Genomic DNA, 14,596 nt, shown 5'->3' on the forward strand with positions numbered 1-14,596 from the left:
AATCTCATAATGTTTTAAGTTTACAATTTTGTGTTGGGCCACAGTCATAGCCATCCTGGGCTGCCTGTGGGCCACGGGTTGGACACCCCTGCATTACAGCATCTCCCATGTGGCAAAGGAAGCATCCAAAAGACCCCATGGTTGCGGTTGTCCCTTGCTCAGGGGTCCTCCTCTGACACAAGTTGCACCTTGGGAGACTGCACCTGATGTGGAACAGCAGTTAAGAATGACTATAGACTATATAGTAGGACGTCATGTTCCGCACCTTTCTCCTTCGTCCACATCGTGCCTTCCAAGCTGAGCGCTCCCCTTTTCCTCGCACCGTGTGCCTTAGACTGAAGTCAAGCCCTCAAAAAACGGGACACCTGCGCGCCACCCAAGCCGTGGGAACACGAGCTGGGCCAGTCCCGCTCTTTCCCTCGTCCCCCTCTGGAGCAGAGGCTTGGGGAGGTCGGGGCTGAGCGGACAAACGGCAGGGAAGGCCAGGCTGCCGCTGGGGGAACCGGGGAGGTCAGCCCACCCCGGGTGACCTTGTGTTGGCCGCTCTCTCTCGGCCCAGCCTTCCTCGCAGGGCTGTTCTGCGGTTACGTTTGCGGGGGAGGGGGCGCGAGCGCGGGGCCGAGAAGAGAGGTCCTCGCCTCGCCTCATGGCGGCGGCCCGCGCGACCCTCGCCGCCGCGCCAGCCCGGCCGCTGAGGCGGGGACGCCCCGTGCCGCGCTCGAGACGCGGAGCGCGCGCTCGCCGCCCCGCCCGCACCCGCCACCTCACCCGCCCGTCCCTCGCGTTCCCGCCTTGTCAGCTCTCTCGCTGTCAGTCGAGCGAAGGCGGGTGGTGTGTCCCCTACGTCATATGGGCCGCCCGGCTCCCATTGGCCGGGCGGCCTCACCAGACTGCAATGTTGTTCTCGGGGCTGCCCAAGAAAGCGCTTCGTCTGCTCACCCCTCCCGATTTCCCTCGCTCGTCCACGGCGGCGGCGGCGGCGCGAGGGGCGGGGACGCGGCTCGCCCCGTGGCGGCGGGTAACGTGACTTCGGGGCTCGCGGCTTTATAAGCCGTTTCCGTGGGCGCCGTGGCGCGCGTGAGAGAGGAGGACGGAGACGAGGAGGACTTGCCGTAGGAGCTACGTGGGAGCGTCGTGTGGCAGAAGAGCGAGGGAGCCTGAGGAGGTAGGGTCTCCGTGAGGAAGGGTCTCCCCCTCGCCGAATGGTAGATGCTTGAGGGCGCCTCTTGCGAGGGGAGACAGCCCCTCCTCGCGCGCATGCGCGCTTCACGGAGGACGTGAGTCGTGGGTTGCGATGTGGGATTCGAGCCTCCATGTCCAAAGGTAGTCTATCTCTCGGGGGTAGGAAGAGGAGGACTGGGAGCCTGAGCAGCGGGGGCAAGCCCTGTGGCTCCGTGCCCCGCCGCTGTCTCTTGGATGGTCTCGCTGCGCCACGGTGGGGTGTGATGCCATCTCTGTCCATTTTCCTCCCCTCCATTGCCCGCTTTCTGCAGCATTTGATCAGCGAGGATCTTGTTGGGCCCCTGCAGGGAAAGAGCGGCGTCTCGAAGGTGTGATGGGTCCGGTACGGGGCCTTCCCAGGGGCAGACATAAACCTCAGGCCCAGCTGGGTGGGTGATGAAGAGTCTGTAGCAGTGTTCCCCTCTTGCCTTTCCTCGCCCCCCTGCCCCTCTTGCTTATTGTGAAAAGCGAAACGTGCGAGTCTGTCTGTCCGTATATGGGGGAAAGAGGGTATCTGAGTGTTGTCTCCTCACTCTTGGAGTCACGGGAACACCAGCCCTGGCAAAATGTCTGTATGGCAGGCATGTTCTATGCACGTTAATCTGGAAGCCAGATTCAAGGATGCTTGCTTGAAGGGATGCATTTATAGGATCCGAACTTTGGGAATGAAGGGGGAGGGTGTGAATTACCTATGCTAGCAGCCCCTAAACTCTTCTATATGTGAAAACCAACACACAGTTTCTTTTGGGGAAAGGGTTCCATTTTGGGGTCCATCGTAGCTTTGACAGTTTGGATGAGAGAAGCAATGCCAGGCCTATTATACCAAACAGAACAATGGGCTGTAGGGCCAATACTACTGCTTTTCAGCAAGAAGGTATCACGGAGGCAACAACAGTTGGACAGTGAAGCTGGGTCTCTGCTGAAGCTTTCCAAAGGCTACATATAGATATAAATGTCAAATAGCAAGAAGTAGCACCAGCCTCAGTGAGGAAGGCCTTATAGCCAGTGGACAGAATATGATCCAGAAGAAAGGAGTCTTGGGGGCTGGTGCCCAGATACCAGAAAGAAAGATGCCAATAAAAATTTCAGGAGTGGGAATAGCAATAGAGGTAGCTTTTCAAAGATATCCCTAGAGAAGGATGGGTTTTGCACAATCCAGGACAGATTCTGCTTAATGTACATAGTGAAGATTGTTGTTTATACTTCCTGAGGTTTCTTACTTAGTATGAATGATGAGATGAAGGGCCATCTCTTTATTAAAGGACTTGCTAGCAAAAATAGCATATAGGAATATAGGTGGGTGCTCTGCTTAAGGAAAAAGTTCTACGAAGGTAAATCTGACTTTGGAATTGTGGATTTTTCAAACTGCAATTTTTACATACTAGGCCAGTTGACTCCAATCTGTACTATGAGGCATTGATTAAATATCTCAGTCACTGCTATTGAGACAATGTGGAGTTTCGCTTTTAATTCTTAGGATAGTTTGAATGATTCAGTGTTTAGTCTTGTAAAATGGGGCAGGTGAATGTTCAGCCCTCCAGATGCTGTTGGACTGCAGCTCCCTTCCTCTCTCGCCATTGGCTACACTGGCTAAAGCTGAGAGGACCCGCAGTCTGCAAGCATCTGGAGGACCACACATTCCCCCTTGTGTATTCCTTGGATGACAATTGACATCTTCCCCTGGAAATGAGATATATGAGAGGAAAAAAAAACACAGATGTGAAATACTTATCTGATATGTAATTTTGTCATGGTGAAGGGAATTGTTTGATGTCCTTTGTGAAGACTCTGTACTGAATTGTTAGGTTCTTAAAACAATGAGGTCACTCATTCCTGTAAAGTAGCTGTGCATACTAGGCAGTATGACCTATTTTGTTCAATGGAGCTTATTCTTGGGTTATCGAGTACTGGATTGCATCCTTAATCAGCCATAATTGTGTCATGTCCCCTCTCTCAAAAGGCCAAGGTAGTCTGCGTAGCCCCTGTACCACCGTGCATTATTTGTAGTTCAGGCTTATGAGGTAGGTTCGACTAGGGTTGGGAGGTTAGAGAGGGAGGTCAACCAATTGGTAGGTCAACCAACGAGCTTCAAGCCTGAGTGGACATTTCTACCTGGGTCTCCCAAGTTTTAAAGCACTCTAGTTATTACTTTGCACTGATTCTTCCAAAGGATTTAGTGACCTAGTACTGATGCTTAGGGTTATACAAGGTATCTATTTTAGAGTAATAATGCAGTACTTTCAGTGATTCACATAAATGATGGCTGTAATGCTTATGACAGCTCTGTAGGGTAGACTAGTATTATCCTGGCATTGCAGGATGCAGGGCTGATGACGAAAAGGGAGATTTCCATGCCCAACATCTTGTGAGTCACAGCTATGAACCGGTGCCCTTCAAGATCACAACTCATTCCCTTCGGCACCATGCTAAGGCATCTTGTGGTATGTCCATCACAGAAGTTTTGCCTAATCCTGAGCTGAGCCGTCACTTGTAAAGCTTCCTATGCCTTGTGGCAGCGAAGCACGAAGTGAGAGGTTGCATGTGAAGTGCATCATGCTTGCACACTGCCTGACTAGCCTTGGGGTTAATAACATTGCCATGTGTCTTTCAGAGACTCGATGGAGAACTCTGTGCCCAGACTGGATGATCACAGCTGGAGTTGTTCCTGTACTGTCCGGGGAAGGCATAGAAGTCCCTTAGGTGGAACTGCTACAGGGCTGGCAGCCAAGGTGGGCGAAATGCTGAGCAGCTCCGTCTCAAGTTCTCCCCTGACGCTCGTGGGTCATGGAGCACGGAACCCGAGCGCCTCAGCACTTGGCAGCGGTGCCAGCAGCAGCTTGAACTTGAGCAGGGATGTGTTGCAGCGGAGCCTGGTACTCTTTGCAGTGGGCACTTTTCTCGCATTGGTGCTGAACTTGCTGCAGATTCAGAGGAACGTCACACTCTTTCCCGAGGAGGTCATTTCGACCATCTTCTCTTCTGCTTGGTGGGTGCCCCCTTGCTGTGGGACAGCAGCAGGTGAGTCACTGGGCTCAGTGTGCTTAGCTTGGGGATCTCAGTTCAGAGAAGCATTGGGGGTGCTGGGGTCGGATCGGTTAGATGGTGCCTGGGACGGGCCGGTTGCTGGAGTGTGTGTTGTTTTGTTTCACAAGCTTACTGGCTTTCCTGGAAAGTGCCTGTATCTTTAAGGACCGAGACACATTGTTCATGCCACCCAGCTACTGATCAAATCAGAATGGCCAGTTGAAAGACCAGCGTGTAGCTTGTAGATCGTTGTCCAGGAGAGGTTGGGACTGGCCAGCGGGTCGGTTTGTCCCGCAGACAGAAGTTTCCTCTAGCTGTTGCCTGTCAAGTTTTCGCACAGGAGCTGGCATGACTCATCCCCACTCTCTGCGCTCCCATTGGCTGCCTCTTGGAACTGGTGAGTTGCATGTCCCTGTTCTGATTGGGCGCCGGTCTGAACATGCCACGCACTTGAATCAAAAACAAGGAAGTCACACGTTGTGACAGAAGAGCAAGGGAAGCGCAGCTTGGCTGGGTGCCTGTTCTAAGGGCAGCTGGCAGTTGCCAGCAGAAGCTTCAGGGAGGGTTACCCGAAGCGCAGGACAAAGTACTCTATGAAAAGAGGAAGTCTTTTTGTGATGCAGTCCGAGCAAAGCATGTAGCTGACTGCAGGAAACAAACCCAGCTAACACTATTTATCTAATAACTCTGCATTATGAAATAAAGCACTGAGTATTTTGCAGAGATATTTGAAATGTAAACTCTAACATATGCTTGTACAACCTTTCTGCAGGAAAGAAAGAAAGAAAGGAGAAATAGGTCCTTGTTGAATGCTGCGTGTGTTGATAGTGCGGTTTCCAATACAGAATTTCAGCAATAGGTGTTGCTATTAAAGCAGATACTCAGGAGGATGCAGCGCCATTTCAAGTTCTGAATTAGTTGCTCTTAGTCCAGGACTGAACACCCCTGAAGGTGTTGCTCCAGGCCCAAATCAAATACCCACTTTGAAGTCACCTGCTTTGATAGGCACAAACTGGCAGTCTCCTTCCAATAGATGTGTTCAGCATGGGAGAAAGACGCTAGCTCAGGCAAAACCTTGGAGAAGGGGCCAGAGTTTGTGACTGCGCTGCTGTGGCCTCTGAAATACAGGCATGTCGTGAGCGGAGCCAGCTGGAGCCAGGGGTCAGACTAGAAGGCCCAGGAGGCCCCTTCTGACTCGCTCTGTTTCAATGTTTCTAAATAGAACAAGCCAAACAAGATCTGGCCAAAACAATATTGTTGCGGAGTAAGTTTTGTCTGGCCACATTTAAGATGGAAACAACTGAAAGCTTTAAACAAGACTGTTTACTTAAAGTTATCAACCATTTTCTTGTTAAAGGAAGCAAATAAATAAAGGTGAAGCAAGCACAGTTTGTAGGGGAAAGGCTGCACAGGATGAGAAGAAAATTAACTCTTATTCCCATTTAATGGTTTTTCAGCCCTGTCTTTTCTTTGCATGGGGGTTTTAACTCATGCTTGTTGCCTATTCCCACAAACATGGTTATCATGCAGTGACAAACTTAAGCTGTCTGCTCATATAGATCTGGTTCAGTTGCAGTTGTAACCACACCTGTCATAGTTCCACCTGGCATTCAGAGTGTCCAGGTTTCTGGAATTTTTTCACACCAAGCGGAATAACTGTAAAGAACAACCCTACATGTTCCAGTCAGTGGGAGGTCGCACAGTTCTCCTCCTCCTATCAGTCTTATCCTCGCAACAACCACCCTGTGTGGTCGGTTGGGCTGAGTGTGACTGGCCCAGAATCATCCAGCAAGCTCCTGGCTGAATGGAGACTGGAACCTGGATCTAGTTGAGTCCCAGTCCTACGCTGTTAACCACTACACCACACTGCCTCTCATGTGTGTGCATTCCATTGGTTTCAGTGGCTCTACTCTAAGCATGACTAGATCTGGATCCAGCCCCATGCTGTATCTTTAGCATAATGCGTGAGAATACTTGGAAGCATCACAACATTTCTCAAATATCTGAAGAGAGATAACAGTAAGAAAAATAGCTTCTAGTTCTCGTTGAGGATTTACCATGTGCTGAAGAATGAATATGTGCAGTAGCTTGGAAGTGACAATGTTGTGAACAATTTGTCCTATTCTCTTACAGCTTTTATTGGCCTGCTGTATCCCTGCATTGACAGCCATCTTGGGGAGCCTCACAAATTCAAGCGCGAATGGGCCAGTGTCATGCGATGCATAGCTGTCTTTGTCGGCATTAACCATGCAAGCGCTGTATCCTTGAAACAGTTTGGGTATACCGGGATGGGGCTCAGTTTCGTTTTGTTGCTCTTCTTGGTCAACGCTTTACCAGCTTCAACTGCATTGTTATTTTAATGTGTCAGATGGAGTGTATTTTTGAAATTTTGTTTCCATACTTCCACCTTTGTAAAGCACTAACTTGAACTGGATGTTAAGCCTCATGACTTGTTCCTCTGGGTGACTGCATTGGAATGGTGTCTTGAAGGATCTCGGGTGGGGCTGCAGGAGCAGGGAGAAAAGAGCCACACTTTCCTTCTGGCAGGATGAGGATTCTCCTGCTCGCAGAGGTGCTGAGGAGGAAGCGCTGTGGGGGTGTGAAGGACCTTTCAGCTCACCGACTCCTGGGTATGAAAGCAAAGTTCTGTGTAGGAGTTTTACTATTCCTGCAGTTACTTAAACAGCAAGTAGGACGAAACTGATGGTGCTGGCCCCATTTGCTATGTTGAGGGCTCTGCTTCAGCTCCTAGCAACACAAAGGTCTTTGTGAGAGTAGGTCAGCACGTTCTGAAGATGGGGACGCAAATTTATGCAATGCACAAAACAGTAGTAATATTAGAAAAGGGCTGTTTAAAATACCCTTAACAAATAACTATTGTAAAATGCGTGGACAGAACTGAACATTACTGTTCAGGTACCTGCCAAAATCTGGTCTGATCTCACACATAAAAGTCACTGGTGGATGCTAGAAGCAGAGTCGTGGGCCTGTCTGCCTGGACTAATGTTGAGTGTTGAGTGTGTTGCCTGGGCTTTCCCAGGACTTTTCATCACAAGGAAATCGGCATCTCCTTAAAGAGATGCTTTCTTGCATCGTTCCTCAGTAGGTCTGAATGGACTCCGTGGGGGGAAATGGTTCACTGCAGGCTTCAGTACCTACTTGAATGGAGGGAGGGGGAGCAATCGCAGGAGGGAGCTACTTCGAGTGTCTCTTCTCTGCCTGAATTGGAGTTAGAACTTGAGTACTGCAGATACAAGTACAAAAGTGGAATGTGTGAAAGATCAAGGGCAAATAAAATGTGAAAAGGGTAAAAATGTAGGCACCATTGTATCTACATAGTTATTTTGTCGCTCTGAAATAGCTAACAAAGTGTGTGATTTGTTTTGAATATTTGTGTGTGGTGCAAGAAGGCACTTCAGATGTTAAGACTGCAGAATTTTCCTTAGCCATCTTCTTAGAAATTGGATTTTGCAAACAATATCCAACTCTCCTTGACACTGGCAGCTCTGTCACTGGGCCTCTGGTGGACCTTCGATCGTTCAAGAAGTGGTCTTGGTCTTGGAATTACAATAGCTTTTGTAGCTACTCTGATCACACAGTTTCTTGTCTATAATGGTGTTTATCAGTAAGTACCTCTCCCACCTTGACAACCATTTGAAAAGTACCATCTATGGTTATTGCAGCGTTACGGTATTATTTATTTCTTTAAAATATTTATATGCTACCTATTCCACCAATGGCATCCCTAGGCAGCTCACAATACTAAACAAATACCTGAGTTCGCTCTCCTGTTGAAACGTGTAAGAGCACCTTCAGCCTTGTCTTGATGGCCTTACATAGTGACCATGTACAAGATCAAAATTTCTGTGTGCTCTGGGCATGCTCAGTTCGGAAAATAGTAGAGTCAGGACTGCGGCAGAGAAGACACAAATTGTTCTCCTACTCCTGTGCCACTAAACCTGCCTTGTATTTAAGCATGTGTCTGGTAGGCGCAGGTGAGACAAAATAGCATGCAGGTGAATGAAGAAGCTGGTGGAATAATGCTCCATCTTCCTTTGTGCCCTAATAGGAAGCAACTAGGCAGCTAGAGGGGGGGAACCCCCCCCAGACACCTCCCCCCCATGGTAGAAATGCATTGGGCTTCTGGAGAGGGCTGTGATGACTAGTCTTCCTAGCAGGCTAGCAGTTTTTTCTGCAGACTAGCAATTTTTGTGTGTTTACTTACAAGACTGCATTAACTATATCCTATCAGTCCACTTGAACAGTACTAAATAAATGTTTACACACTCACTCGCTCACATGCACGCAAAAAAGGCTGTAAATAGAATTCTGTAATATAGTTTTCAGTGAAGTACTTAGTATTTCTAACAAAATATAAAATATCAACATTCAAATCATAATGTTGCCAACATGTGGAACCTCCTTTTCATGATGAAAAGACAAAATTTGTTGAACAGTTGCTAAAATTAATGGTCATTTTCAATATTTTTTTTAATCTGAGGTATACATCGCCTGACTTCCTTTACATCCGATCCTGGCTACCCTGTATATTCTTCTCAGGAGGAGTGACGGTTGGAAACATAGGACGGCAATTGGCTATGGTAATTCTCATTCAGTCTGTATTTTAAAAGGAAGTGCGAGTCATTGGATGGCCTAATTAAGGATAGATAGCATCTCATTTGCCAAGCATAACAGGTACTGTGCGAAGGAACGACCGACCGCACATCGTCCAAGCCCGTGTTCTAGGGTGCCCGTGAGTGCAGGGTTCCTTTGAATTGCTGAACCCTGCTTGCTTGCAAATGCTTTTGAGAGAACAAATAAGATGGAAATTGGCGGCTTAGATGTTGGGCCAATAGAAATGTTTCTGAACACTTGCTTCTTCTGTACTGGAAAAGCATGCCCCAGGCAGCTGGAAGGCCTGTTTAGAGGCGCATTATCCCAGTTGCAATGACACGAACTTGCCCTCGGGGCTTCAGCAGGGTACTGTCAGTAGCCCTGTTCACAGCATCTACAAATGCAGTGGTCCGTGTGCAAATTGTACCATCATTTGAGAGAGACTTTTGCTGGAAGTAACTTCTTTAGACGAGTTTGGCGTGGTTGAGTGACTTCCTAGAGACAGGGATTCCTAACATTTAGGGACAGCTGTCACCACCACCTGAGGCAACAAGGGTTCGGAAAAAGCTGTGCCTGTTACATTTCTGTCCATTCCACCGCTGAAGGCGTCTAAAGCTGGAGGAGGCTGCCGCACTGCCCTTTCTCAAGTTAAGATCTGCCTTGCCCTTGGCTTGTGGCTTGACATGGCTGGGCAGGGCCTGATGAGCCCAGCTTTGGCTTGGCGCCTGATATTCGGAGACATGGACATTCTCAGTGCAGAGTAGTTATAACTTGAGTCATGCTTTTTTGAGCATAACGCTTCAGTTAGAGACCTGCCGATTCCTCTTTGCTGCTCCTCTTCTGTTTAATGGTGAATATTGCTTCTGTAGGCTCCAAAGTATACAAAATGTGCTCCACTTCAAAAGATTTCATGCCCAGTTTTATTTCAGTGATTGATCAGATTGTCCTCCAGCATTTCTGTAATGGCAAGTTAGGATCGAGATCTTGAATAGGCTGGACTGTAAGCATAGCAGCAAAACTGAACTTGCTGTGTCTAGCAAAACACACAATCCAATTTCAATGCAAGCTGAACTTCATTGTTTTTAAACCACAATAAAAACATTAAGCTTCTCGTTTCTATCACAGGGTGTTCCTGATAAGCCTCACAGCGACTAAACATTCGGATCTGCAGTCCCAGTGTGAAGTCGGGGAAATACCAGCCCTTGAATCCAAGCTAGGAAATTTCTTCTTGAACAACCTGTGTGAGCTCCCCGTGCACCTGAGTGGTGAAGAACATGTAACTCACCACAGACTGGCTAAGAGCTTACCTTGATTTTTTTCCAAGAAGTCTCTGGGCTTGGCTGTTCTGCGGAGGGACCCAGAGCCAATGGAATGTGTAGTGAGCCTCTGCCTGGGGGCAGGTCTCCAAAGCCCTCCAATGTTGAAACAGCTACCATACTGCAAAGTCTTGAAGCAAAACTTAACAGCAAGCTTTGTACAAGTGCCCAAAGAAAGCTGAGTGGTGCTGAAATGTGGAATGGGGTTAACGGGAGTAGTGTTTTTCCCAGCATTCTTTAAGATAGGGTTTAATATGAACGCAGTCGATGCAGTCCTTCAACTCGTGTTGGATGAAGGCATAATTGGCCATGGGCATCACCCACTGGGAAGACGCTGTTTGGAGGAACGACTGAAATCCAGGGGAGAGGTGCAAGCACCCAGCCCGGTTCAGAGGGGCTTGCATGGGAGTGCTGTTTTGAAGTGTTCCTTTGACTTGTGTTATTTTTTTAACTTGATCTTGTGAAGATCCCCCTAACTTGTAGACAGAGAAGCAATAAGTCTGTCAGCCTCTCACCTAACCAATCTATGCCCCCCTATGTCTATTTAGCAATTGGAGGCAGCACAGCCAAAATCAATTTTTGTTCCGTAATCCTCGACCCAGCACCTCTGCTCTGTGGGTCCTTAAGTATTTTACTGAGAAGCTTGTACCCAGGGAGGTACATCAGCAGAAGAGGAGCACGTCCCTGCATGGCTCCTGTTGAGCTTTCTGAGGATCTGGCTGGGTTCAGAGCCCAAATGAAAGCTGCCACGAGAGAGGCAGGACATCTAACAGTGTTACTTCTGGATGCATCTTGTAAATGAACCCTTGTTCTACATTGCATTTCTGAAGCAATCACTTTGTGGGATTTTGGTTTGGAGGTTTTTCCTGGGGTGTTTTTTTGTTTTTTGGCAGCCCTATAAAACTTGCAATCTGTGATTGCATGAGAAGGAAGAGTGCTTATGTCACTACATTAAACCATCTGGTGTTCTAAATAACTTCATGGCGAGCACAGTAGTAATTTTGATAGCATCAACCACAGTTGAGCTAATCCATGGATACTGGGTCTCAAAATCTAAAGTGCAATGTACAGCTGAACGAAATCTGAGCCTTGTGGTCTCCTCTTTAGTATGTCTAGTGAACAGTGACTATTAAAGAGAAGGGGTCTGAACTCATTTCAGTGCTGCATGGAGCAAAAATCAGCAATAGTTTCACTGGTCATGCGCATTTGTACCTTCCACCGGGCCTGTTAAACGGAAGGCTCCAGTCTCGTAGTTCTGCTGCACAAGCGAACTCCTACTGGGCTACCTTTGTATCAGACGCAAAGATCTTCCATTTCCAGCCTCATATGGTGCCTAGCCTAGCCTAGCCAGTGGCTTATGCTTCAGACCCTACGCTGAAGCCGGGGTTTTACAGAAGAAAACAGCCCAGAACAGTATTTCTCAAACTGCTTAAGCTTTGGTGCCCTTAACTTTTTGTGTCTTCTGAGCAGCCCCTGCCCAAACCTACTGGCAACTCTTTGGCATATTGTGGGTGCACAGAATCTGTGCACTGTCATATGGAAACGGCCTGCTGCCGCCAAGAAAAGGTACTGTGAACTGGGGCACGAGTCCCATGCGGGCATTGGAAGAAGGCAAAGGCATCGTGGGACCCGCTCCAAAAGCCCACCAAAGGCAGGGCGCTGCCTCTGTTCAGAAGCCTCCATATACCAGCACTCGTGGCCACCACAGCAGTTGCTGCTGTTGCTGCTCTGGAGGAGGAGCTGACTTTGCCCGCCACAGACCACCTTTCCTGCTCAGGAGCCCTCCACTCCCTGCTTGCTACATGCCTTCCCGGGAACATAGTTTGGGAGCCACTGTCCTAAAACTAGGAATGCCAGCGAAGTTCTTCAGGCTTGGAGCTGGAAAGTCTCTCCAAGGGCTATTAGAAGAAGCAGGCTTTGCAAGCCCTGAAATGCTTCTCTGTCTTGGCTTAAAATCTGAGCTGGAAAATAATTCCTGGTTGATACCTACCAGCTGTCTTGGTGCAGCAGCTCCTGGGAGAAAGGCCACCTTCCCTTGTCCCTTCTGGGCATTCCTCTCCACTGGATAGGGAAATGGAGAAAGGGACAGAAGAGAATGCAGCCCTCTCCCACTGTAGCTTGCCATCATTTGAAAACTGTGAAGGCTGCTGAGGAGGGAAGGCATTTTTCTAAATCTTTGGATTGGCTGGGAAAAATGATCTGAGATTGGCCGAATGCTTGGAAGATTTTAGAAAAATTTCCCACCTAAGCATACAAATGTTCACCCATCTCTTAGCACATTTTTTTTTGTGGGGGGGGGGTGGAACCTAAAAAGCTGTTTCAGTTTAAATGCTCTTAATTCAGGTGGTTGGAAAATCTCAAATAGTAAGGTACAAGTTATTTACTTTGAAGGAGTTCCATTGTTGACTGTTTTAAAACTGAAAAAACAAACTGGTTGCAACCTTAAATCCTGGCTTGTCAAATTTCATTGGGTTGTAAAAGGTTCTTAATACCCTTTCTCTGCTAATGTAAATAGTCCAATTTCAACTGTGTTTCTCAAGTGCATATGCCCAAGCGCTGTATCCTCTAGATTTAGTTTGCGATACCGTCACGCAGGACAGTGAAGAATTACTTTCCTGTGTTAATACCTTAATGCGAGATATGATGAAAAAGGACAATAGTAACTGTAAATAATGTAGTCATAAAATCAGTAAGTATTTTATTTGTAAAGGTTTATTTGTAAATCTGTGTTTTGACAAGACAGCCAAAATACACGTTAGAAGTTCAATCTTGCCAATACTTGTTAAGTATCTGAACCAAAGTGATCAGAGCTGTGTCACAGAAGAGTGTGGGGTGGGTGGGGACTTGCACTATTCTGGATTTGAATCCTTTGATTCTCAGACTCAGTAGGTTTTTCAACTGTGTGTTTTTTTAAAAAAATAAAAAGCTATTAAAGGTTTCAAACAACAATTCTTTCTTTCTTTCAACTAAGATGTGATTCTCTTGACTGCTGGCAAGAAGTGATCTGACTGGTAGACCTGCTAGAACGTTTTGGTCACACTTTCATCATCTTTGCAGTCGTGGAATAGGGTACCTGCACCTTTCCATCTTCCCCTGTGATGCCCATTAGCGTGTCTGTCTTCCACATATGCATGGAAACCAAGCTGTGCAGCACCTGGTGGCTGCCTGCAGCCCTCCGTACCTCACCACACAATCCAGCGCAGAAGGACCACAGAGGGCAAGAGCCTGCCCAGCAAAGCACAGCCAGCCAGTTGTGGCTGTCCTGCCATTTTGCATCTGCTTACGATGTGGCCAGGCTGAGGCCCTGCCAATGTGCATCATTCCTGATGGAGCTTTACCTCTCCCCTTTCTGTCCCTTGGAGAGCCCACCCCATGCCAGTTCCACATTGGTCTCCTGTCCTCAAAGCTGCAGCCAGTGTGGAAAGAACCAGGCCAGCTGAATGACTGTCCAGGGTTGAAGTCTGAATGCCGACCTTTCCGATGGCCATTGCAGTACAGTCCAACAGCCAGAGGAGTGCATTCAGCCTAGTGGAAGAGAAATCCAAGAGCACACTGTCTTTCTATTCAGGGTGCATGTTAGCCTTCCCAAAAAACATGCCTGATGGGGACCAGCCTCCTCAAACCTCCCTCATTCTGGGAAAGGGGCACTGAAAACAGCTGCCAGTGGCAAGAAGAGACATTTCCTTCAGGGGTGGGTGAGGGACTGTAGGCACAAAGGAAAAACTAGATGGTAGAGTTGAAACACTGCAGACCACCTGTGCCAGGAAAGGAAGCTGTAGCCTTCCCTGTACAAAAGCCACAAGGAAACTGCAGTGCAAAGAGTACCGTTCAGCTAGATTGCTCCTCAAACTGGACCATCTCTGAGCCACCAGAGTACAACCATGTAATTTCTGCACCTCATGGCAGATCTCTTTCTCTGCAAAGGAGAGGGAATGTCCAGCCAGTTCCATGTGATAAAACGCCATGCAAACCCAGAGGTATATACTAGAGTCGGTGAGATGCAACAGAGCCAAAGGAAAGGGGTCAACTGTATGAAATAACAGGCTCCCCTTAAGTGGGGGAGGGTATGGAGAGCAGCCTCTCCGCTGCCAGCTCCCTGAAAGCACACTTTTTGAAAGTATCACAGTTAACATCTGAATCTCTGTTTCTATGAAATTAAAAACAACACAGGAGTTGGTGCATAGATCCGATCGAGCACAAAACATTCTTCGAATGTTGATGATACAAATTAATCCATGCCACATTGTAGTAGTTCTTTCACTACTTGGTGTTACATGGCCCCTTTGCTTTCTTTTGCCTTTCCTTTTCAGTATGAATCGACTATACCTCCTGCCTGACAAAAATGTTCTTTACTTTCTGCTCATACATAAAGGACGAATCCTTTTTACAAGCCGTTTTCACCATCAGAGGCTTCTCTGGCT

The 14,596-nt window shown here is 47.8% G+C and overlaps 1 protein-coding gene across 1 annotated transcript; it reads left to right on the plus strand.

The window, feature by feature from the left end:
- Positions 1–912: 912 nt before the first annotated feature.
- Positions 913–13,121, plus strand: INSIG1 (insulin induced gene 1). Its single transcript, XM_044425068.1, has 6 exons — positions 913–1,165; positions 3,833–4,239; positions 6,379–6,503; positions 7,704–7,870; positions 8,747–8,846; positions 9,985–13,121. Exons 2-6 carry the CDS (start codon positions 3,840–3,842, stop codon positions 10,012–10,014), a joined length of 822 nt encoding a protein of 273 aa, XP_044281003.1. The 5' UTR covers positions 913–1,165; positions 3,833–3,839; the 3' UTR covers positions 10,015–13,121.
- The last annotated feature ends 1,475 nt before the right edge of the window (positions 13,122–14,596 follow it).

The sequence above is a fragment of the Varanus komodoensis genome, unplaced genomic scaffold, assembly GCF_004798865.1.
Source record: "Varanus komodoensis strain SLA01 unplaced genomic scaffold, ASM479886v1 scaffold15, whole genome shotgun sequence".
Taxonomy (NCBI): domain Eukaryota; kingdom Metazoa; phylum Chordata; class Lepidosauria; order Squamata; family Varanidae; genus Varanus; species Varanus komodoensis.

Excerpts from the sequence above, each read along its gene's own strand:
- INSIG1 (XM_044425068.1), top strand. The coding sequence starts at position 3,840 with ATGGAGAACTCTGTGCCCAGACTGGATGATCACAGCTGGAGTTGTTCC. Across the intron at positions 4,240-6,378 it reads TTGCTGTGGGACAGCAGCAG|CTTTTATTGGCCTGCTGTAT; the intron begins GTGAGTCACTGG and ends ATTCTCTTACAG. Across the intron at positions 8,847-9,984 it reads TAGGACGGCAATTGGCTATG|GGTGTTCCTGATAAGCCTCA; the intron begins GTAATTCTCATT and ends TTTCTATCACAG.